Source organism: Cyprinus carpio, chromosome B19, assembly GCF_018340385.1.
Source record: "Cyprinus carpio isolate SPL01 chromosome B19, ASM1834038v1, whole genome shotgun sequence".
Classification (NCBI taxonomy): Eukaryota; Metazoa; Chordata; class Actinopteri; order Cypriniformes; family Cyprinidae; genus Cyprinus; species Cyprinus carpio.
The window spans coordinates 22,932,224-22,957,380 of record NC_056615.1 but is presented as its reverse complement, the minus strand read 5'-3'; the positions used below and the strand labels follow the sequence as shown (position 1 = coordinate 22,957,380).

At 34.6% G+C, this 25,157-nt stretch overlaps 1 protein-coding gene across 1 annotated transcript in view; it reads left to right on the top strand.

Moving 5' to 3' along the window:
* Positions 1-1,272: 1,272 nt before the first annotated feature.
* Positions 1,273-25,157, top strand: part of LOC109069064 (MAP7 domain-containing protein 1-like) — a 40,248-nt gene continuing 16,363 nt past the window's right edge. Inside the window, 4 exon segments of the mRNA XM_042744714.1 lie at positions 1,273-1,617; positions 19,524-19,718; positions 21,889-21,957; positions 22,316-22,336. Of these exon segments, the coding sequence (XP_042600648.1) occupies positions 1,551-1,617; positions 19,524-19,718; positions 21,889-21,957; positions 22,316-22,336 (352 nt within the window). The 5' untranslated portion in view covers positions 1,273-1,550.

Genomic DNA, 25,157 nt, shown 5'->3' with positions numbered 1-25,157 from the left:
ATGCTATGTTTTGACCCATGCGTTATTTTTATGTGTGTTTTAGCTTATCGTTTTTTTAACCAATTAAATTATTATGTTTGGAAATGTGGATTATTCACACAAATGCAAGTGGTTTAGTGCAGGTATGCTCCACTAGTTTGGTGTTGTTGGCAGGGTTATATCAGTGGTGCCAGATGGCTGATTTGCATCGTGCTGCTATAATGGCCTGATTTCAACTCATAAATGCTCTAGTTAAAGTATTAAATAAGACCAGACTCACACTGGTTTACACATGATCCAATCCAGTGGGAACTGTAATGACATTTTCAGCAGTCTCAGATGGTGTGGTCTCAGTTATAAGGGTCTTTTACTGGCACTCTACCAATTATTATAATTCAGGTGTGTGTGTGTGTGTGTGTGTGTGTGTGTGTTTTATTTCCATTTTAATTTTAGTTAAAGTTTTTGTCATTTTTATTAGTTATTGTTTTGGGGGGTTTAATCTTTTGATCTATCTATACAGTATTTGTTATTTTTTATTTCAGTTTTAGTTTTTATTATTTTAGTGCATCAAGCTAAAAAATTAAAATTAGAAATGTTTGGCAACTAGTTGAAAGAAGAAACTTTTATTTCATTTTTTTATTTTTAGTTAACGGTTTTATTTAAAATTTATTTAGTTTAGTTTTAGTTTACTATAATAACCCTATCTGAAATTATATATAGCAGAATACGAAAAAATATCAATATAAAAAATTCATTTTTTAAAATAAGTAAATAAATACTGGTGGTAGTAGTAGTAGTAGTAGTAGTAGTAGTAGTAGCATTTTCTAATATTAAATTAAAATATAAAGTATTTTTACGGAAGATTTTTTGGGGCTAAATGCACATATTTTACTTTTTTAATCACTTATGAAATTAAATATATTGCGTTTGCAGGCCCACCAGGTCATAGTGTACATTTGATGATTACTAAAACGTGGTATCCACCTCAGTTTTCCAGCGGGACGCATTAAAGGACGTGTACCCTTGCGCCTCCATCCTGATGCCGCAGATCCAGCTTTTAGAAACCGAGAGGGGGAGCCATTCAGCAAAACCCTACAAACCTACCTTTTCTTTCACAGCACCTGATAAGACTCCAGAATTATCCTAACTTTATATGTGTAAATAAGAGACATAAAACCAGAAATAGTGTATATAACCATGAACAACATTTTCAAATGCGCTGACTGCGTGTCAGTGTCCCCCATCCTGGTGAATGGTACGCTCCAGAGGCTAGGCAGAGAGCGTCCCGCATCGAGCCGCTGTATTCAGCTCGCGGCTGCTGTGAGGTGGGCAGGGCCCCGGACCTGGGCCCCCCTCTTTCTCTATCTTTAGTTTTCACAGCTGAGATCACACATTTCAGTGGGAATAACGAACTTAATCAATCATCGATCGTATTACTCTATTAACTGAGCGCAACTCTTTGTTATTGACCAGATTTAAAGGGCCACTGATTCGGGTGTGTTCATAACTGGGAGTTCCTCTTTTTTACGCGTCTCTTTTGGACCCTGTAATGGAATGACTGACCGCAAACTATGAACAAAATGGAGAACAAGGCTCTAGAGAGCAGCTTTGAAGAAAAACTTACGATGTCAGACAAAGGTTAGTACAACTGAATTAAAAAAAAAATACGTATAAAATGTCCATGAAGCCGTGGATAAACGCACTGGTGGTCAAAGGACGCAGAATATACTGCTCGAGTATTAATATGTGCACATATTTTCAGTCATGTCATGGTGTTTATATTTTGTATAAACCTATTATTATGTAAAAGCTTGTTCATTTAGGTTTCTGTGCCACCTGTCATTAAGAAAACAACAAAAGTACCGGCCCCTATGCGCGTGACCTGGATAACGGGTTTTCGCATTTCAGTGAGCAAAATTTGGCGTTTAATGTCAACACTCATAATTTGTTGTAGGCTACCTAACACGATTCGTACACTATTTTAGCTGTTTTGTTTGATCATTGCTATATTTACACGAGAAAAGCACCCGAGCGTTTATACATTAAGAGGTTTCATGGATTTAAATGCAGTATACCGGTGTGAGCAAAATAGCTAATTGGTGTCTAATTAACCCCTACCTGTCTGTTACAGTACATATTAATAAGCACCAAGTGAAAGCCCACAGATTTTTCGTTGTTGCATCATGATTAATCCGTCTTTTGCAATGTTATGATACAGAACTCAGTGTGATCCAGCAATTCGAAACTACAAAATATATGTTCTTAATCAGTGTTTTATATTGTTTGCCAGTAAAACAATATCCAAACGCCCTTAAAACAAGATTAATATACTCGTTATGCTAAATTTTAAGCAATTTGCCAATGGGCTAAAAGAAATTTAAATATCGATTATATAATTTTGTTTCTTAAGTAAATGAAGAATTTTTGTTTTAAAGTTTTTCAGTATTTTTAATATATAATATTGATCTTATATTTATTAATCTATAGGCTATCTTTTATTAATAGGACAAAGATACTTTTTCCCAACTTTTCAGGCATGCAGATAATGTTGGATTTTCTTGCCGAGAAAGAGAGAGAGAGAGAGAGAGAGAGAGAGAAGATTTAAGGCTGCTCTGTGCATGCTCAAAATTCTGTGTAAAGTCACAATGGCGCATAAAACCCAGGCTTAATTATACCTGTTCTGACAAACCTCAACCCAAGTATCCAAACGTGCAATTGCTTTGTAAATGCATCTATGCCACTTCTGTGCAGCATTAAACAGACACCTAAATGCCACCTCAGAAACACTTCTGTGCCCCCTTTGTAGTTCAGATTTGATGTTGCTTTATTAAATTTTAATGGGATCATATTTGAAATGTATTCTGTAGAATAATTTTTATAGATCCAGGTATGAAACCCAGAGGTAGCAGGTTCAAATCCCATAAGGCATATTTTATGATCTACAGCTATTGTGTCCTTTAGCAATGCATTTAACCTCAGGCTAATTATAATTTAATGTAAGCTGCTTTGAAAGAAAGTGTCTTACAATCCCTTAGTTTTTAGTCTTCTAAGGAATTAACTTTAACGGCAATGTCAAATGCTGCCTCCAGATGTGTGGTTGCAGGTAGAGCAATGCCAGTAGATCAGTGTGTTATGTTAAGGAAACATCTAGTCATTATCTCTAGATTTTAGTTTGAGCACATTCCTGTCTCTTGGTATTTGTAGTTTTAAATCAGGTTGTTTTGAACTGGCAGAATGCACCAAAAGAGGAGGAAACTTGTAAACGCATTCCTATGTGATGAAGAGAGTCCTAGTTCTCAACTCTCTTGACCCGGGCCAGTAAACTACAACCTAGCAACCCCCCACAACACCTTAGCATTATGATGATAATAAGTATTACATTGTAAAGCACCTTTAATGTTATATTGATCTGCCCTGTCATTCTTGTGGCTCTTTAATAACCTCATTCCTACTTTTTTAAAAGACCTTATTCAGTTCCTTCCACATATTTTCCTGTATCAGTTATTCACATCCTGTGAATGCAAAGCTGATTTTTAGATCAGTGGCAGCTGTATTTCTCACACCTTGGGCCATCTGAGTCATGGACACCAGTGTGGCATTATTATCAGTTCTGTTGGACGTCTTGTCCTGTAGACTGAGGCTCAGAGAGCCAGAGAGAGAGAAAGACAGGTCAGAGAATCCTCTGTACAGCAACATTGATTGCTTTGTAATAAGTGTTTTGGGCGCAGGACCAAGATTCTCCAAGACTGAACCTGTTCAAAGGGACACTGTTTCCCCATCACAGATGAATCTCTACAAAGACTATCAGGTTTTCTCTCTCACACACTGCAAGATATGTTCTTATGCTGCACAGACAATAGGATTCAGCTTCATAACATAGAACTTTATTTTGCACAATTTTTATTTTGCTGTCTTATTTAGAGTAAAGATGCCAATAAGAACCTAGAGTGTTTTAGAGCTTTTTGCCATACGAGAAGGTTTAGGTCAGAAAATGTTTTATTTTTATTGTTTGATTTTTAATACTAGTTGCTAATGTTGTGGCTATAAACTTCATACTGATTGCCTTGTAGTTTTTTATTCTTGCAGTTTTCAATTTCAGTATGGTGTCATAATTCAAATCTGCAGTACAATTGTTTATCCACATTCAAGTTTGCATGCATAAAATCTCCAAAGAGCTATTTAGAAACTCACAAACCAAATGTCAATGTCTTAAGAAAGAGAGGGTACTTTGCTGAACATAAAGTGCTGCAGAGAAGCATTAAAGAGAGAAAGGGTTTATTTCCTGTGGGATGGAGTTATTGTTCAAGCCGAAGGCTCTTGCCTGTGTTAGTAATGTATGACGTGGATATTCTCATTCTCAGACACTCAGAGCCAATGACAAAATATTTCCTGCCTTTTTTTCCCCAAGAGGTCTTGGAGGATTGGAAATTTCAATATCTGGCCAAAGTGGCCAACTCAGCAGACTGCGTGGGATTATTGCGACAGGTTTTAGCTAAGAATTTCATTATAATATTACCCAACAGACTGCTATAACAAAAAAAAAATAATTAATAAATAAATAAAATAAAGAATTCCTTTAAAAGCATTTTCCTGCAAAACTAATGACCTACAAAGCTTCCAGAAGTGATTTGAACTATATCCTAATCATCTAAATCTGCAAACCATACAACTATTGTAAAGAATTTAGATAATATAGATATAGGTATAGATATAGAAACTAAGAAACCCCATTTTCACTTCTGCTTTCAGTGGAAAATATGAGTTGTTTGTGGCATATGAGCACATTTGTATGATTCTGTGGTTCAACCATCATGGCAGTCGGTGTAGTCCATGAGTAATGGTGACTCTTTTCACCATAATGTCATTGTATACTAGTAGACCAAGTACTGAGAGAGGATGACTTCTATTTTTAGAGGTATCTTTGGCAAGATCTGTGTGTCATAACCATGTGGAAAGACGGAAAAGGAAAGGGAGGAGGAAGGAATGGAGAGAGGAGGGAAGCAGCAGCATGGAAGGATTTCATTTGGATGTGAGATGTTTGTTTCCAGAAGCCTGAATCTGAAGTTTTATGTGGGCGGAAGAGCAAAAAAAAAATGAAAGAAAAATGAGAACTAGAGTGTTGTAAAAATCTGCCTGGAAACAGCTTGGATTGTAGTAATAGATGGGAAACTATATGTTTTTAATATAATTTATTCGCTAAAATTAATATCAGACATTGAATTTGCAAGAATTTAGCTGTATAGTTTTCTTGAATTGCTATATTGTTCTTTGGAGATAAAACATTATTTTTAATTATAGGATCTTCAGTATTTTGGTTTCTGGGTTCTTCAAAGCACTAATATAAAACACAAACCCTTTCTAGAGTGTTAATGGCATTTTTAGGAAGTTATAGAGATATCCCAAAGATATCCATCAATGATGGATTTGTTTCTTATAAATTTTTTTGCTTCACAATACATTAGTTGATGGACTGCAGTCATGTGGATTACTTGTAAATTATTGTGATGTTTTTATCAGCTGTTTGGACTCTCATTCTGACAGCACCCATTCACTGCAGAGGATCTATTGGTGAGCAAGTTATGTAATACTAAATTACTCCAAATGTGTTCCCATGAAGAAACAAAACACTCACCCTCACGTCATCCATGATGTGTTTGTCATCAGATTTTCATTTTTGTGTGAACTATTCCTTTAAGAATCAATAGACATACTATGAAGTCATTTTTACATGGAGAAACACCATAATTTGGCCATTCTTTCCACTCCAAGCTTTATTTACCCTAAAGCTCAAAATGATGGCCAGGGCCGCATTAAGACTATAAGGGGCCCCTGGGCTTTACCTCTCGAGGGGCCCTTCCAGGGCTCGACAATAAGGACTGCCCGATTGCCCGAGGCTAGTGTGAATGACGCTCGTGACAGTAGACGGAGCGGTCACTTGCCCGATCGGGCCAGTGCTGTAGGGTGTGCGTTATATGTAGTCTATGATATCGTAATTGTTGATTTAACGATCTGATATTATCGAGTATGCATCTCACTTTACAAAAAAAAAACAAACAAAAACACACCTATTCTGTGCACGCATGCACTACGTGATGTAGTCTAGTAGGTTAGACTTGTACACGTGATTTAGTCTTAATGCCTCAGAATTCAAATATGCCCCTGTATATATTTCATATAATTAATAATTTAATATCTATGTTAACCAATATTACACAAAGAGTCCCGTTTTTCTTCTCCAAATATCAGCATTATTACATATGTGATGATTTTATTCAGCGTACAGTTTAATAAACAAGAACTTAATATCAAGTGACTTACATTTTAGACACCAAATCGTCTGTTTCGCTGTATTTCGCCAACGAAAATGGTTCCAAAGTCCACAGAATTGTTTTGCGTCTCTGAGCAACACTTCCTGATTGAATCAGCCGCTTGAATGAATCGGTTGAATCTCAATGATTTGCTCATTGACAGTGATTCGCTGCCACCTACTGGCGGGTTTAATTTCAGGTTTAAAGTGTCTTCATTTTTTTAATAATTCCACAGTATTTAACGTTTTATATTTTCAACATTAAAAACATTTTTATGCATCTGTAACTGCTCTTGACTGATACATTTTTTTAATAAAAATTTAATCTATTCTATAGTTATACATTAGATTACAATGTCTGTACCTGAAAATCTCTTGTTTAAACCTACATGAAAAACTTGAAAAGCACCATTTATTTCATTTATATGTTTGTTCTGTTGTATTTATTTGTGCTATTACTCGTAATTTGATTATTTTTAACTATTTTATTACTTACTGTTTATTTGTCTAACAATATTTTAAATATAAGTTAATCTAGTAGCTTGCTGTCATTAACTTATTATTGAGGTTAAATGTAACAAAGACAATGAAAACAATATCTATGCTTATTTTATAGGCCCATTTTCTTGTATTTTACTTTTATTAATTTTTTGTTGTGGGGCCAGTGAAAATTTTGGTGGGGCAAGTAAAAATTTTAATCACTTGCCCGACCGGGGTTGAGCCCTGCCTTCATCCATTGGAACTGCATAATTAATCGTTAAAAGTTATGGTACCACCCCTTTTACTGTTAGGCCGTTTGTATCTATTACACGTTACCCCATCAGGTGGCAACAAGTGACTGTTAAAAATGCATTTGTCATGTAATCATTCTCAATTTAATTCAGTATTGCATGATGTCTGTGAGGGTTTTAGTCAGGGTGTGTCAGTCAACACGAGTACAGAGATCTTTTTCATGACTTATTATTGCGATTGAAAAGTAGTTTTAACATCAAGCACGCCCTACACGATTTTCTCATTCATGCATTTTTTTTTAGTAAAAAACGAAATGTGCCCAAATATCTTGCTTTAAAGAAGTGATAAGAACATCAAGCGCAATTAAGTGTTTGCTTCTGAAGGCATACGCAACTTTAATAGTAACAAGAGTGCTTTATTTAAATCATTATGTTAGTATGATAAGGCCTATTTAATTACATGCATGCAGAATCGTTCGCGTCAACATTGCAATACATAAAAATTATTATATTCCACAGCTCTAGTGTGGTGTCTAACTAACTACTGGGAGCTCAACTAAGTTGTTAATTTTAAAAGGAGTTAATTATTTTGATAGACTATCATATCTAGCTACTGCTGCCAGCCTGCTAGTATATCACCTGTAAGTGGCAGTGATTCCCTTTCCCCTTCACCATTATCTGCATCTTCATCTTTCCCTGGGCATGCGTTAAAATATGTTAGTTTCGGAATTTTTTTAAACAAACTGTTCTGACGTTCTACTTTATCTTGTGCTATTTTTCTTTTTTGCGAACCACTTTCATTTTTACGAGACATTGCTGTCACATTAGATTAGCTATTAGTTATTGTCATCATTAGAATAGGCGGCAATTATCTTATAAAGAATTCAACGTAAGTATGTCACGAGAGTTCGATACAGGCCAATAACTGAATGCTTTCAGACAATGATGAATTTTATTGGATTTCAGAAAATTAAATAATGCCCACTGTTACAGTAACAGTGGGCATTATTTAACAGTGTTACTGATGATTGCAGGGTTCTTTGAGTGAGAGGGTTTGACTGGCACTTCTCGAGCAGGACTTGCAACGCCCGCACGTGCATTCAAAGCACAGCGATAAAGCGTAATTTTAAAGGGACAGCCAACGAATTATAAAATCCGATTACAATATTTTCCGGCATCATCGGGGCCCTCCCCCAGCCCGGGGCCCTGGGCTTAAGCCCAGGTAAGCCTGTGCATTAATGCGGCCCAGATGATGGCGTGCACTGATGTTTTAGATCTCAGAGTCATTTCTTTTTAAACTGACAGTGTGCACCTTGAAATTAGAGAGTAATCGTCTTAATCTGCAGTTTTGCTAACATAATGAGGTGTGGCATCTGCAGGGCCGTGGAAGTCAGATCCAGTTTTTGTTAGCAAAACTCTTTTGTTGCTGCTGCTGAAATGTAAACAAAGTGAGAATGTGCGTAATTAGATCACGTCTTCACTGTTGCACAATGACTTTGTCTCGGCGGCAGGAAAACAGTGGAATTCTGTCTCCCTCTTACGTAAGCGGAGCATGTGAATTCATTTCAAGTCGAAACATAAGAAAACAGGATCCCCTCAAGGACAGAAGATTTTAAATTTAGCTGAATAAATATGTGTTTACCAACATACAGATCTGAAAATGAGGTCAAACTTTGAATAATTTCTGAATAATGAATCTCATTGTTGGTGTGCAGAGAGGATGTTTGTAAAGGGTGATTAAATATGCTAATTTATGCAGAAATGCTGCTATTTTTTCTGTAATTAGACACAACGTTACATGCCTAGGGTCTAGTTTCTATTATATTCATGCTTGCGGCATTCTAACAAACATTACTCAGCACTTTTAGTTTATAGTTTCATCGGTGTGATTTCTTCCATTCCTTCCGCAGAGCAAAAGAGGTTTTCAGACTTAAGGAGTTCCTGTAAGCACATTAGACAATCTCCTAAACCTCTGCAGAAGTTGAGGAGCTTTTAAAGGTCTTGCTGGCATTTAAAGCTTAAGAAGTGATATATGAACCTTTTGGGCTTTTTTTGAAGTTTCTTTGTAAAAGAAGGAAACTTTTAGAGTTTACTCCAACAGTCTGTAGGCTCTGTTTATTATTTGACTCTTGGTCTAGGGTTGGTTGGTTGGTGGTCTCAGGAAGAATGTAGAATCAGCAAAGTGTGGTTGGTGAGGCTCCAGTGTGCTTGGACTATATTTGAAAAAAGAACATGTGTTCTGTTCTTAATTTTTTTTTAGACAAAAATTATTTTGGTCGCAATATTAATAATTTTTTTAATTATAGTGTCTTACAGTATTTTACTGTAAGGGAACAATAAGCTTAAAAATGATTTTACCAAGTATTGAAATGTTGTTTGGAACAACATAATGCCCATATTATTATTATTATTATTAAACGTATTACAAATAATAAATTATTTATTAATCAGTTGGGTTACATTTTATTTTAAGGTGTCCTTGTTACAGTGTAATTATAATATTAATGAACTACATGTACTTACTATATGGTTAGGGTTAGGATTAGGGATTGTTTTAGGGTTACTTGCATGAAATTATGCATAATTTATTGTTATAGTTTATAGTTTAAGTATAGTGCAAATAATAAATTATTTAATTGTATTGTTTTCGGTTAATATTACTATTATGATTATTATATAATAATGATCTATTTCACATTCTTGAAAGGCTTATTGCTTTTATGAAATATTTACTTCAATTTTAGACATGAAAAGAAAACATTTTGTACAGCATTTTGTGGTTTTGAAAAGTTAGGCAGGACTTTAGAGATTAAGTGAATTGTAGTGATTTCCTCTGTTTTTAAATAAATACTAAATTTATGATATTTAACATTTAATAATATAATAATCTTATTATCAATTTAAAAAATATATATTAATATTTCATAGTATATTATTATTATATTTTAATCATATAGATGCTCTTTTTTTGAGCTGCTTTTGCATTTTGATGTTGATTTTGTAACAGCTATAATTTTTGAGTGGCCAACATATATGGCTACAAAAATATGTTTTCCCAAAGGTAAAAAAATGGCCCTTAAAATCAATTCAAATGTATTTATATCTTTATTTCTGACCTGGTTTGTATATGGTTTGTTGAGCACAGTATGTGTGTCAGATGCTGTTGTTTAGTGTATGTTAATGCAGTTAGTATGAACTTTGTGTGGTGCACGTATGAAGTCTCAGTTGGTTCCCCAGCAGCTGTAGCCATCAGCGTGGCTTTGACGAGAGATGTGTGTGTCAGAAAGAGACAACAGTCATTAGCATGTGCTTGTGTGTGTGTTCACACACCCGTCCGTCGCCTGTCCTGCTCCGGTGTGGTCACAGGACCAGCCTGCTAATATTAGCGCCACAGCTGCGCAGGCGGGCTTGGACCCCTTTTGCTCAACGTTATTACCCCATAACACTGATGTAGAAACAGCATTGCCACACCTTAAACTGTTTCAGCAGCCGTAATATAATCTAAAACAGATGCCGTGCAATTGCTAAGAAAAACATCTATTAGGACCTAGTGCAGAAAGAGAGAGTTTGCAGCATGTCTGGTGATCACAGAAGGCGTTTCCTGCTGGGAATGAGTCACAAGACTCACATTTTCTTGGATTCTTTCCCTGATGTTCTCACATCTGCTTCTGTTGACCTTCAAAATGAATCTCCTGGCGCTGCAGCATGTGCCAGAGCAAGCCACATTAACACTTTCCCTCAAGTGTGTCTGAACAGACCTGAAGGTATTTATAGGCATAGTCATCTGAAGAGAGCAATATTAGATGCTCTTCACAGAACGCTGCCTGGCCGTCTGTTTATATGTTTTAAATATCGAGTCATGGTGGCCTGACTAGGTGGTGTCATTTCCAATTTTTGTCTTAGCAGATCATCCGTCCTCCAATAAAATGACCTCAGTATCAAGTGGCTCCTAATGGAAGGAGCGTGCAGGGAAATCCAGGGAATTACACAGCATTTCCTTCTAAACATGCAGCTTTTCTCTCTGTTTGGCTGCATTTATACAATCACTTATTTATCAGTTATGTTATCGTCTAAAAGCAGCTTAGTGCAGGGTGTATCTGGAGTAATTTGATGTTTCTGAAGTGGTTTGCTCAAGGTGATAAGGTGGATTGTTCACTTTATTCATCTTAAATTTTATAGGATTAAACCCCAGAGGTTCAGGGATCAAACTATTAGGCCATTAAATTCACATTCCTTTTTACTGGTCTTCATCATTTTTAAGACTTCCGACTGCCATTTTATACTGCAATATGTCAGAGAGCCTTCGCCCTTGATAGTTCTCTGCAGGAATGGCAGGCAGCATCAGTTTGCTCTGTTTTACATACTTATATAAGTCCTCTTCTGCTTCAGTGCACACAGAGACGGCTAGACGTGACACAGAAAAACCTAGATACCCTGTGCTACAACTCCTGTCATGCATTTTCACATTTTTGGGGGGTCTATGTGAGAATTAGTTTTTTTTTCATTAGAGCAGATTTGGAGAAACTTAGCATTACATCACTTGCTCACCAATGGATCCTCTGCAGTGAATGGGTGCCGTCAGAATGAGAGTCCAAACATCTGAAAAAAACATCACAGTAATTTACAAGTAATCCACACCACTCTAGTCCATCATTTAACGTCTTATGAATCAAAAGGCTGTATGTTTGAATAAGAAACAGATTTAACTTTAACTTTAAACCGTTGCTTCCAGCTAAAATACGAATCCATAATCCATAATAACTCTTCCTCCAATTAAAAAGTCAATCCCTTGTCCTCTCCCATCAATATCAATGTGTAGACCTCTTTTGGCCTGTTTTTGCTCTTAAACAGTTCTTGATCTGTGCATATTTCTCTCCTGATTCAGACGAGATTACTTTTGTCACTGGAGGAAGCAATATTATGAATAGAAGACTTGTTTGAAGTTAAAAATGTATACATATGTTACAAACACGCACTTCACAAAACGTTAATTAATGGACTGGAGTCATGTGGATTACATACGGATGTTTTTATCAGCTGTTTGGTCTCTTATTCTGATTCTTCACCCCTACTTTTTAGTCCACTTTTAGATTATGTTCACTTTATAAGATTACAAAGACAGACATGAATCATGCACATAGACTTATAGCTCAGACAGTGGAGCATGGCACTAGCAAAGATAACATAAGCCACTTTGGATAAAAGCATCTGCCAAATGCATACATTTAAATGTAAAAATAAACAGGACACTTAGAAACATGCAGTAAGAAAGTTTGATTTCCCGTTGACATTTCATAAGCTGCTGAAGGCAGCTGCCGAAACATACGGACGGATAGATGTAGGTCACTGCACATGTAAACAAAGTCACGGTGCTGGCATCCTTCACATCCACACACATACTGTAACACACACACGGTTTAAGCATGCTTATGTACATTTGGATCCTCTTTCCATTAAACCTACATTAAAGGCAAACTTTAATTTAGTTGATAAAATCCCTTAATGCGGCTTATCTCATTTTTACTGATCTAAGGCTTTTAGATGTTTGTTAAAAAAAATCACCATGAAAAACACAAACAACTGTGAATTTTTTTGCATGTTCTCACATATATCCTATAAAATATAATGTCTCATTGTGCCCTGAATGAGCTGAAGTGTTCACTGATGCTGATTATTTCTAAATGATCAATCTCGATAATCACACACTAAACAAACATGAAGCGCCTCAGTAGGAGACCAATTACCACATTATGTCATATAGTGCTTACAGGCAGTTTTGTGGTTTGAAACGATTGCCACTGTTGTGTTTGTTGTGTCTGTAATCGGCAACCGTTCAAGCCGTGTGGTTGTTTGACTGGGACTCGTTTTTTTGTGCTATGAGCTGTCTAGTTTGAAGAACAACTTTTAGCCATGAAATCAGTCTTGCGCTATTATCTCACAACCGTAGATCAAGATATGAGCTGTTTCTGACTGTCTCCATTTGTGCAAATGTCTGACTTCAGTGAGTGGGAGAGATGCAGAGGGCTGTTAAAATATTAATGATGTTTGGACAAATTGAGCACTCCTTTGGCATACTGTGTGTGTCAGTGCACATGTGGGTAACCCAGTTCATCCAGACAGATTGTTGTCACTCCACTGGATACTTCAGAAGATCCCCTAGAGAAACATGCAATTCTGTTGCTGTTCATTGCTCTGTTTTGTATTTCTAGTGCTGTGAATACTTGATTTGGATTTAAAGATATCTTAAGGGTTGTGTTTAGTTTTGTCACATGATAAAGGCTCTAGAATAATACAGATGTTCTGTATTAGACATGTAGAGACAGGTGTTATGGTTTAGGTAGCAGTGATGTACTGCAGAGATTTTTATTTCAAAGTAGACGGGTTGTTGTTTTTTATCAGGACTACTGAAACGCTGAGATCTTTAGAGCGGCAGGAACAGCTTACAGTTTTTCAGCTTTGTTTAAAACATCAGATATACACAGTTTCTGCTGTTTATTCTTACTCTTACAGACATATAACTGCGTCATTCTCAGGAAACGGTGCTACTTGTTGCTGTAATTTTCAGGAAAGTTATTCTTAAACTAATCATAAACATCTACCACTATTATTTCATTATTAATTAAGTAAATTCTCATAGTATCAATTTGTGCTTTGTTGTAGTTTAAAAGCTCAAAAGATTGGGGTTTGGAAATAAAATTATGAAATATATTACATTATGAGTAACTGTTTTCTATTTTAATCTATTTTAAAATGTAATTTATTCATGTAAAGCAAAACAGAATTTTTAGCAGCCATTTAATAATAATATTTTATAAATAATTTAATTATTAAAAATTAAATATTAATTTATTAATGTTAAATTAAATATTAATGTATTAATTAATTTAATAAATAAACAATATTAAAAATAATATTTAATAATAAGTCTTCATTGTCACATGATCCTTCAGAAATCATTCTAACATGTTGATTTGCTGCTCAAAAAATAAATACAAATATTTTAAAAATCATATAAAAAATGTTGAAAACAGTTGTGCTTCTTAATATTTTTTTGGAAGCATCGATACATCTTTGTCATTTGATAAACAGAAAGTTCAAAAGAAGAGCATTTATTTGAAATTGAAACATTTTGTAACATTATAAATGTCTTTACTGTCACTTCACTTCTATGCATCCTTGATAAATAAAAGTATTTAACTTTTGAATTAACTGTTGAAGGTCATAATAAATGACTAATAATAACCTCAACAAGCAAAAATGATCAAATCACACCACATTAATCACAGTCAATATTGTTAGTTCTGTATGCCAAGTAAAAAGTATGTAAAACTAATCAATAGTTTTTTAATGTAAAGTTGAACTCTGTGGAGGTTCAAGTGTTTAAGCAGGTTTAAACCAGTCGTAAAAGATTTATAATTATGTAACTGCCCCAAATATAATGCCAGAAAGGTCAAACGATTATTTTTAATGTAGAGTTTTAATTTTAATTTCAATAAAATTAGTTGATGCAAATGCAAATTATCTGATAAAAACCTGAATAAAATGTTTCATTTCTTTTGCATTATTTACTAAAAGTTAAATCTGTCAAATGTTAAATGTGCCTCAGTGCAGCGTCTTGTTAATTATAGCAGCAGCAAGTCATTGGGACACAAATAGGGCACAAATGGCACAGTTCCCTGTGAATGACCCGTGTGAAAAGAATATGAAGTTTACTGCTTGCAGGACACTTACAATTAAATAATAGCAATAGGTATTTGTGGTTGTGGTATTAAGTGTAAACAGTAGGAAATATCCACTCTGAGAGTCTCTCAGTGTCCTTGTTTAGCTCCGCTGCTGCTCTCTGATGGTCATGTGCCTGTGTGTGCAGATCTCAGGCGCCCTGTGCCATGTTGTGTTCTGTTGCCATCCACACAGACAGTAGAGATGCATGCCACACATGCCTGAGGTCCGACTGACCCAGATCCACTGGGCCTTGTGCTCTTCCCTCCACTGCCGACACACACAGACCTGTTATGGACGTGCCACTGACCCACTTCACACCATTGTGTCTGTAAATCCCTTCATCGAGCACATATGCTAATGCCGAGCTGTTTACAGCTGTATGTTTGAATCACATCAGGTCTTTCAAAGGAAAAAACACAAATAGGATATTTTATTGAATCTTGAGTTATGCATTTTATAGCTTTATAATCTTAGTTGTTGTTTGTATAAAAGTAGTTGTCTGACTTCTGTCTATATTTGTTCTTCTATCATTAACTAAAACTATTAAACCCATTTTGTTAATTAAAATAAAGTTCAAATAAAATCTCTAAATATTAAATGATTTGGAAAAAAATAATAACTAAAGCTGAAATGAAAATTAATTCAACCTAAGATTTAATAATAATAATAATAATAGCACATAAATAATACAAAAAAATGTACTAAAATATTTATAGTACATTTAATATAATATTTTTATATTACTTTTTTTTTGGTTATTTACATTTTTTATACTACTGATTAGGTCTCAATTATTTTGATTTCAGTTTTAAGTTTAAGTTTTTATTCATTCAGTTCCAGTAATTTTACTGCTTCAACTGAATAAAAAATTATAAATGTTGCCTTTTTCATCAAATAGTTATTTATTTATTTAGTTTTAATTTCAATTTTAGTTAACGATAAAAACTCTATTACCTAACCATTTTTATTATATATTAGCCTAAAATTTAAGTTTTACATTTATTTTATTTCAGTTTAAGTTTTTATTTATTTAGTAATCATTTTAGTGCATCAGTTTATACTTATTTCAGTTAGTTTGCAATGCAACATTTTAAATTTTTTATTCATTTTAAATGTATCATAGTTATATTTTAAGTTGAACTTTATTTAAAATATATATAAACTGCTATATATATATATATAGTTTTAGTTTTTGCATAGCAACACCTTGGCAACATCACACAACATTATCTTGGTGGTGAATTTTGCTTGCAGAAAATGTAACGGTCTGCCTTTCTCTCATTGCATTTCTTGTCTACTATGGCTGATGAGGGATTGTGGGGTCTATTTTTACTGTTAGCTATAGAGGTGAAACTCGATCTGGCTGCGATGGACCTGACAGATCTGTGTCTGTGGTGTGAAACCACGTGAACTTTTATACTCAAACGCAGGTGTCTGCGGTCAGATGCCCTCTGCTGTGTCTACAAGACTGCCGGCATAAACCAAATCATCAGGAAGAAGATTCATCCGGCCTTTTCTCTGAAACACCAAATATACTGCAGCACAAAGCCTGTCAGGAAGATCTTCCTCTTTTTTTCCCCCTGAAATTCCAGACCCGTTGTCTCTGTATTGAGGTTTTTCACTTGCTGCATCCCTGATGATCTGCCTGGACACGTCCTAAACCCTTTTTATGCTTTAGTCTGGGGTTTTACTGCTGTTTTTATCTCTTTGTCCCTTTGCCCAAACATTGTCTTATCCCTGGATCACATGCAATGTTTTTCTTTCTCTTTCAAGCTCACAAAACTTTGGTACTTACTTCTTTTTCTACATTTTCCCCTAGTGCATCTTGGGAGGTTTTGTATTTGTTCCTGTTGATGTGCTGATGGGTAATTAAAGACAGCGTCAACCATTAAAATTAGTATAATTATTCATACCAGAGCACTGTTAAGCTGGCATTACCACCTCAGGTGGTGCATTAATTGATTTTCAATAATTCAACAATGAGTCATCAGTTATTCTTTGCATAATATTATACCTCAAAATTATTCCCCACTCCATATTCTGAATCACTTATAAATGCATCATCACATTATAGACATTATATTTTTACATGCATTTTTAAGGTTTTTCTCCTGAAGTTACTAAGCCACCAAGACAATTCAAAGGAATAGAATTGAAAACATAACAGCGATTTTTCTAATTTATAAAAAGATCCAGATTTGCTGTGCTTATTTGTAGGGCTTTAAATGTATGTATTAAATGTATATAAAAAGACTGTAATATTTAAGTTTAAAAAAATAAATAACTGTATTTAATAAAATTAATACAATGATAATCATTTTATTTTACAGTTTAACTTTAAAATGAAAATTTATGAAAAGTCTTAATTTCTTCATTTTTAAACCACACCTTGTATTATTTATTTATTATTAAATAACTATTATTTATTTCATCTTGCAGCCCTAACTAATGTAGAGAAGACTGTTCATCTGATCAAAATAACCAATGGATCCTCAAAATATCCCCCATGTGACTTACTTTTTGATTAATTTACAAACATGGAATGTAACTGCAGTAATTCTAACAGGTCTAAATGCATTTAACGTAACTCATAACTGAAGAGTTTGCACTTCATGTGGAAGGTTTGACATTTGAACTTTTGACTGATTTTGTTAAATCTCTGTCCTAAATTTGCCGTGATCTTCTGATAACAAATCAGTGTCTGCTTATGGTATCTCACATCTAACATGCTTTATGAACCAGCCTAAATGCTTCTGTGAAGAACTAATTAATTCCATCGCCAAATTAGAGTAATTTAGCATCTGATTAGTGTGAGCGAGTGTGAGAAAAATGACACACTTTCCCAAGACAGATGGCGTTTCTTTGCTAACGCAGACAGTTTGTCCTGTTGGTCTCAGCAGTGAGACACTGGCCTGCTGCTAACCTTTACAGACCGGGAAGGAACATGGGAACTTGACTTCCTCTAAAAAGAGAGTACAGAGGGGAAGCTGGGACTTATCTTTGGACTTCAATGTGTGGCTCAATGTTTGTAAGGGGTTGAATTGCCAACAGTGTACTTTATTTACCGCCGTATGGTTTTCTCTGAGTTATTTACAGTAGCAAAGCTCAGCGATTGTCTCTTTGCACTTCTGAACAGCAGTATAGCGTCTGTAGGCGGTCAGGCTTTTTGTCTTCCTGTCATGAGGTTGGCCCTAAGAAGCCGACAGCTGCACATTCAAAGACAGAAACATCATCGACCTCAGAAACAACTGGAGAAACACAGACATGCCCTCTAATCAAAACAGGATGTACAGACCCACGCTGACCTCATGTTTACCCCCTTAGGTCAGAGGTCATCTGTTCAACATTGAAGTTTTGATAAAAGCTTTAAACTTGGTGTGGCACAGTATATGATTGGCACAAGGTCAGTGGTCAGTTTTTAAGTTGCAATTTAACAGACCTTTTTTCAATTGTTAATGACTAGTGCATATCAGGAATATTGTAGTCAGAAAAAAACAAAACAAACAAAAAAAAACCTTTCCAATTGTAAAATTATCATTCAAATACCTTTTTTTTTGTTAAATACCAAGACAACATTTCTCATTTTAATTTAGTTTGACTTGATTATTATTAAAATAACTCAAACTAAAACCAAATTTAAAAATTAATACACATATAAAAAGACATATTATTAAGACTACTAAACTACTAAAACTGACAAAAATGAAGAACACAATCAATCACACTTTCAAATGGAACTGGAAAATATAAAAATAAAAAACTGATTGAAATCTAAAGATGCAAATCAATAAATAAAAACCTATATATACTTCCCTCATGAACACCATTTTGGGAAATCCTAATATAGGCTATAATTTTGGTGTGCCACTAAGATAATTGGCATTGATAATTTTGTTGTGATACAGTAGCATTTGATGCTTTTGCAAATGATTTCTTCATATAGCTGGCATCTAGCTGCATTTGTTAGAGATGAATATGACTTTTTGCCAATTTTCAGCTCTCTCTGCCCAGCACTGTCTGTTTGAAGCTGCGATGAAGCTTTTGGCTTGAAACCATCAGCCCTTTAATTGCCCTTCATTTTGCCTCCCTGGAGGGTCTCGCTGCTTCAGCGGACCTTCAACACGTCTGAAGCTCTTTTCTGCATCTGATGTGAAGAGAATAAACATATTTAGTCAGCTGTTAAATGAGCGGTCACTACTGATCCTGTTATCTAATTAGATTCAAGCCATGATCATCATCCAAACTCATCTGAAGGGCTACAGTCATGGATTTCTACAGCATAGCATTCAGTTAATCCTTCAGAAGCCACTCAATCCATTATGTTAAGGATGGGGGAGGGTTTAGGATTGCATTAAACAAATGAAATCACTAAGTTGGAAAAGCAAGGCCTAGGAAGGGTACAGTCAATGTTTATTGCATGATTCCTCAAGGCCTCATCCACACCTTTATATTCAGAGAAAAGAGATACACAAAGGTCTAAAAAATAAAATAAATGAATAAATAAATGAGCTGTACAGAAGGGAAAAGTGTCATTATTCAGCTCAATTTAGTTCAGTGTTGATTCAGTTGTCAGTGTCAGTGTTGCAAAGTTCATCAATTATGATTGTGGTTAGTGCCAAATTACCAGTTTTATATATAGTATTTTATTACTGTCAATTTACGTCGCTTAATCTTTGGTTGGCTTTCAAAGGATGATTCTAATTTGCAAATTCTGCTTTATGTTATTAATGTAAATTAATTAGCTTTTTTTCTTGTTCTCGGTTTCGTTTCTCTCACTCCTCCAGTTCTCACATCTCCTCCAGGGACGAGCGACACGCTTCAGAAAGGGATTGAGTTGGACAGTGAGATCCTGAAAGCTGATGACACAACGGTCACAGACTCCTCCCTCATAACAGACCCTCCCTCAAAAACAGAACCAATCAAATCTGACCCGAGACCCAGCACCCCTGGATCCAACCCCATCCCACCGACAACAAAAGGTACAATACACCGCAATACAAGCTTTCAGGTGTTGAATATCAATTTTGTCTATAGAATTTTATAGATAGATAGATACATAGATAGATAGATAGATAGATAGATAGATAGATAGATAGATAGATAGATAGATAGATATGTAATAAATAAATATAACAAATTATATTTTATCTAATTATTCTTATTGTATTTATTTTGGTTTGCTTGTATTTTTATCTAATAAATGTGATACAAAATAATATATAGTAAAATTATTGTATTATTTGTATTATTTAATTATATTAAATTATTTAATAATATAATACTATTTATTATACAAAATATATTATTATATAATTATAATATTTGAATATATTTATACAATATTTTTAAGATTTATTTTATCATTTTTAAATATATATATATATATATATATATATATATATATATATATATATATATATATATATATATATACACACATATATATATATATATATATACACATATATATATATATATACATATATATATATATATATATATATATATATATATATATACACATATATATATATATATATATATATATATATATAATATTATTATTTATTTTATATATATATATAATTATTAATTTTTTGTATTCCATTACTTTTCATACATTTACCATTTTAATTAAACAAGTGAGATTTCACAGATTTCACTAGCATTGGTATCAGTTACTAAAATGTTGACTCTTTTATTTTATACTTGTTTTTCACATATACTCACTTACAAGAACCATTTGGAATATAGAGTTCATTTTCTATATGAAAATGTAAAATTACAATTTAAGGAAAATATTACTGGTAAGTTCAAAATTATCACGACATTTGTGATAAAAAACCTGTGCAGGAAAAGGTTGAAACTGAGAAAGCATATTGGATGAATCCATACACCCTCAGCATTGTAGACCGCGTTTATGTTAACATCTCTGTCATCAGACTGACTTTAAAAACACCCTTTTCTAAATTCATCCTAATCGGACGGTTGTGGCAGCAAGCCAAGTCATTGTTCATGAAGAGGGCGAGACACTCAAAACCCAGCATGACCCTGCATCAAAGCATCGAGCAAACCTTGGGCTGTGTGTGTTTGGGGAAGGTTTGCAGAGTGTTCTCGAACAGTCTCGAGTGTATAAGGCTTAATCAAGTCCTTTTGACGGTGGGTGCGGGGTAGATCGGTTGCCATGGCAACAGTTTGATTCATTGGGAAAGCGTTGCCTGTATATTGCATTATAAGGAGGACACGCTTAACGAGAAGAACGTATAGATGAAACACTGATGCATGAGTCTTAATTGAATGAACATACTTTACATGTGACTGTGTGATCAGAATAATAACTGACTCACCACATTTCTCTTCGATGCCTTGAGTTAAAGCACCTCTGCGGTTAAAGAGCTGGAGTCACACTTATCTTGATTGAATCAATACACTCCTGAGGCTGAGAAGAAAATGGAAAATGTCAGTTACAAACCTCTAATTTCTCAAGAAAGAGAAATTAAGAAGAAGAGGAGCTTGAGAGACAAATTACTCAGCATATGTCTTACCTGCTGTGTCAGCCAGCTCTCATCAGATTAAAAGCAACATACTTTAGACTTTTCATAGCATTTTATAAGTCTTTCCCCCCAAAAGTTAAGCTAGAATATCATAATTTTTTTCCATTTCCTCTGTATTCCTTAGAATTATAGAGGTTGTTTTGCTACTATACATTTAAGACTACTATACAAAAATGATAATGTGTGTGTTTTTAAAATATATGTGTTTTTCAAATATGTATGTGTGTTAATTTATGTATAATTTATGTATAATTAACATTTTTGAATTTGTACTTAATTGCTGCTGCTGTCAAAGCACTGTTTCCTTAATTAGTATTGTATTCTATGTTTAGTTTTATTATCATGCCATTGCTTTTATATTTATATTAAATATTTGTATTAATATTTAACTTTTTAAATAAAGACATTTTTCCCCTAAATATCAATTGGAAAATCAATGGTATTGGCTACTAAAATGTTGGTATTTCATTTGCATTTCATACTTTTGCATGATATTTAATTTGCAAATGACATACTTGTGTCAATATCAATTTTCATGTCGTTGAAAAGGTATGAAAAGTACATTTTAAAGCGTTATCTGCTTCTTCCTCAACAGATGGAATGAGTACAGAGCAACGGCAGAAACAAGCCAAAAAGCGGCGAGAGGAACGGGCCAAATATTTGGGTGAGACTTCATAAACACAGCCTTTGTCCCGGGACACGTTCAGCCCTGTAGAGCTAATGATATGCTTATGCCACACAAAACATTTATCTAGTAGCAACTGAAGAACATATGAGTATAAATATATATACAGTTAAAGCTACTGGGACTACAGAGTCTGTGTGAGGCCAAATAATAATTCATCCAATTATATACTATTCTCATGTGTAATTAGGTAATCAAACTTTAACTGCCAATACAAGGCCAACTGGTTTCTAATGATGTTCAGTGAGACATGTTTCTGTGAAGCCAGCAGCATCATATAAAGCTAGAAACTGACGTGACTGACAGATGTGCTTGTGATTTGTGTTTACTGCTGCAGAACAGCGAACCCAGGAGCAAGGTAAGATACATCACGCGATCGATTATTTGATTAAGCGGATTGTTTCCATCTGTTTCGTGCTCCTGTAGCTCAAGTGGTAGAGCATTGCGTTAACAAGCGCAAGGTTGGGGGTTCGATTCCCCGGGAACACATGATAGGTAAAAATTGATAGCCTGAATGCACTGTAAGTCGCTTTGGATAAAAGTGTCTGCTAAATGCATAAATTTAATTTAATTTCATGTCCTGTGATCTTTCAGTCCTTTTGTTTTTCACATTTGGTTGTGTCCAGTTTGATTCAGTATTAATTTGTCCACAGTTGAGGAATATTATTTTATATTAGTTATATATAAAACATAAACATAATCAGTGCATGTGTCTCATATTCTCCTTTTTTAACTATCTGATAGGTCCCTGTAGGCACAGGGTGAAAAACTTGCCTTCATTACAGTTCATTAAGCCATGCCTCTCTCTTGCCCAGATTAGCTGTAATTACGTTTGCCATTAGCATGATTAGCCTGCTTGGATATCAGCTCACTTTCAGCTGTACAGACACAGATAAACCACAGTTTCTGGCTGTCCAGCTGCTTATCGGTTTGACAGGTCTAGCCTTGCCCCACAGCAGCAGACTTTACATAAAGAGGTTTATTGTAGCCTGGGATGAAATATCTCAGCTTGACAAATGCTGTGTATACAAAGACATAAACCTGGCTTATCTGTTAGAATGAACCGTGCGTTGTAATGCCGGATTGCTGCTACACTGAATTGCATAGAGAACAAAATCTATTTTTCAGCGCAGTCGCACTGTCATATGGCATATTGTATGAAACTAATAGGATTAGCAAGCACTGCTTAGCTCGCTAGCGGTTCACTGCAGCTGAGACCCAGTGGTTTAAAGTAAAGGGTGAGATCATCTTACTTTGAAGGATATAAAACAGAATTGTTATATAATTTATAAAGGATTGAAGGATTTTATGTAATTGGATTTAGAGAAAGTCAGAATTACACATGATTTTCTCAATGCACAAACTACATGTCTGCTACACAGTTTTACTGTTTAAAGTACTGTTTAAAATTAGCCCATAAATTACTCACTGTCAAAGTCATATAGGTGTATATGACTTTCTTCTTTCAGATGAATCCAGTCGGAGTTATTTTAAAAATTGTCTTTGATCTTTCAAGCTGGTTAATGCCACTCAGTGGGTGTTGCATGCATCAGTCCAAAAGAAGTTAAATAAAAAGCACCCATCCATAATAAAAAGTGTCTCACATGGCTCCAGGGGGTGAACAAAGGCCTCCTGTAGCGAAACGATGCTTTTTTGTAAGAAAAATATACATATTCAAAACATAATAATCACTTTAATGTAGCTCATGTGATCATGTGACACTGAAGACAGGAGTAATGACGCTGAAAATTCAGCTTTGCATCACAGGAATAAATTCGATTTTAATGAATATTAAAATAGAAAAACATTATTTTACATCTTAATAATATTTCACAATATAAATTTTTTCCTGTATTTTTGATCAAATAAATGCAACCTTAATGAGCATAAGAAACTTCTTTAAAAAACATAAAAAAAATGTTCTGATCCCAAACTTTTGAACGGTAGTGTATATGAAACATACTTAATTTTATGTAGTAAATAATATATACATATACTATATACATATACACTCATGCCTTATATAAATATGTATATAAGTACTTTTATCTAAGTCACAGCTCATCTCATTATTGAGTCACTGCATTTCCTGTGGTATAAAGCGGATGTGCCTTTGAAATGAAACAGGTTAAAGTAAATACCGTGGGTCGCCCCACACGGATCTAGAGCGATGTTGTGATTAGAAGCAGTTCCTCTGTGTTTGTATTCTTCAACTCAAATCCCATCTGGACTGCTGTGTGTGTAGATTTAGATATGGCTGAGGGACTGAAAAACAGGAAATTCCACAGTGTGATGTCTTGTGTGTTCCTTAAATCGGGCCTGTGAGCAGAATGCACCCAGCTGCCGCACAGCGTGCTTGGGGTTTAAAATAAAGAGCTTTGATTGGTTTTTAATTGTTTTTGAAGTGAAACGACTGAAAACACATGAGAGAAAAATGCTGTTTTATTAGCAGTTTCATTTTCCTCAAGCACTGGATTTTATGAATATAAAAATCCAGTTTTCAGTGGAATGAACGTTAATGAAACAATCAGTTCTGATTATAAGATAGGAAATTCACAAAAGAGATATTTTTAATATCTCATTTTTTTCTGCCAGACTGTAATGAGATTTTTGCTAAATTGAGACTTTTGCTGAAGTTTCCTGCTTTTCAGATGTTTTTCTTGAGAAAAAGGACCTCATTGTCTCTTCAGTGCTTTGAATATGCTCAGATTTGGTCAGACCAAAGACTGCAATCAAAATTTTTTCTCCCAAGGATTTTTATACGTAACAAATGAGGGAAAGACGTTTAAACAAATAGTTAAATAGACAAAGATGAAAAATGTAAGTAAAAGAAAAATTTAATCATTCTCATGTCATCCAAGATATAGATGAGTTTGTTTCTTCATAGGAGAAATTTAGATTTGGAGCAATGTAGCATTACCATTACATAATTCGATCACCAGTGGATCCTCTGCAGTGAATGGGTGCCACCAGAATGAGAGTCCTAACAGCTGATAAAAACATCACAATAATCCACAAAAAATCCACGGGATTCCAGTCCACCAACATCTTCTGAAGCGGAAAGCTGTGTTTGTAAGAAACAAATCCATCATTAAGACATTTTTAACGTCAAACTATTGGTTCTGGCTAAAATACAAGTCCTCTATCGATATTAATGCTTTCTGAAGTGAAACGTTTTC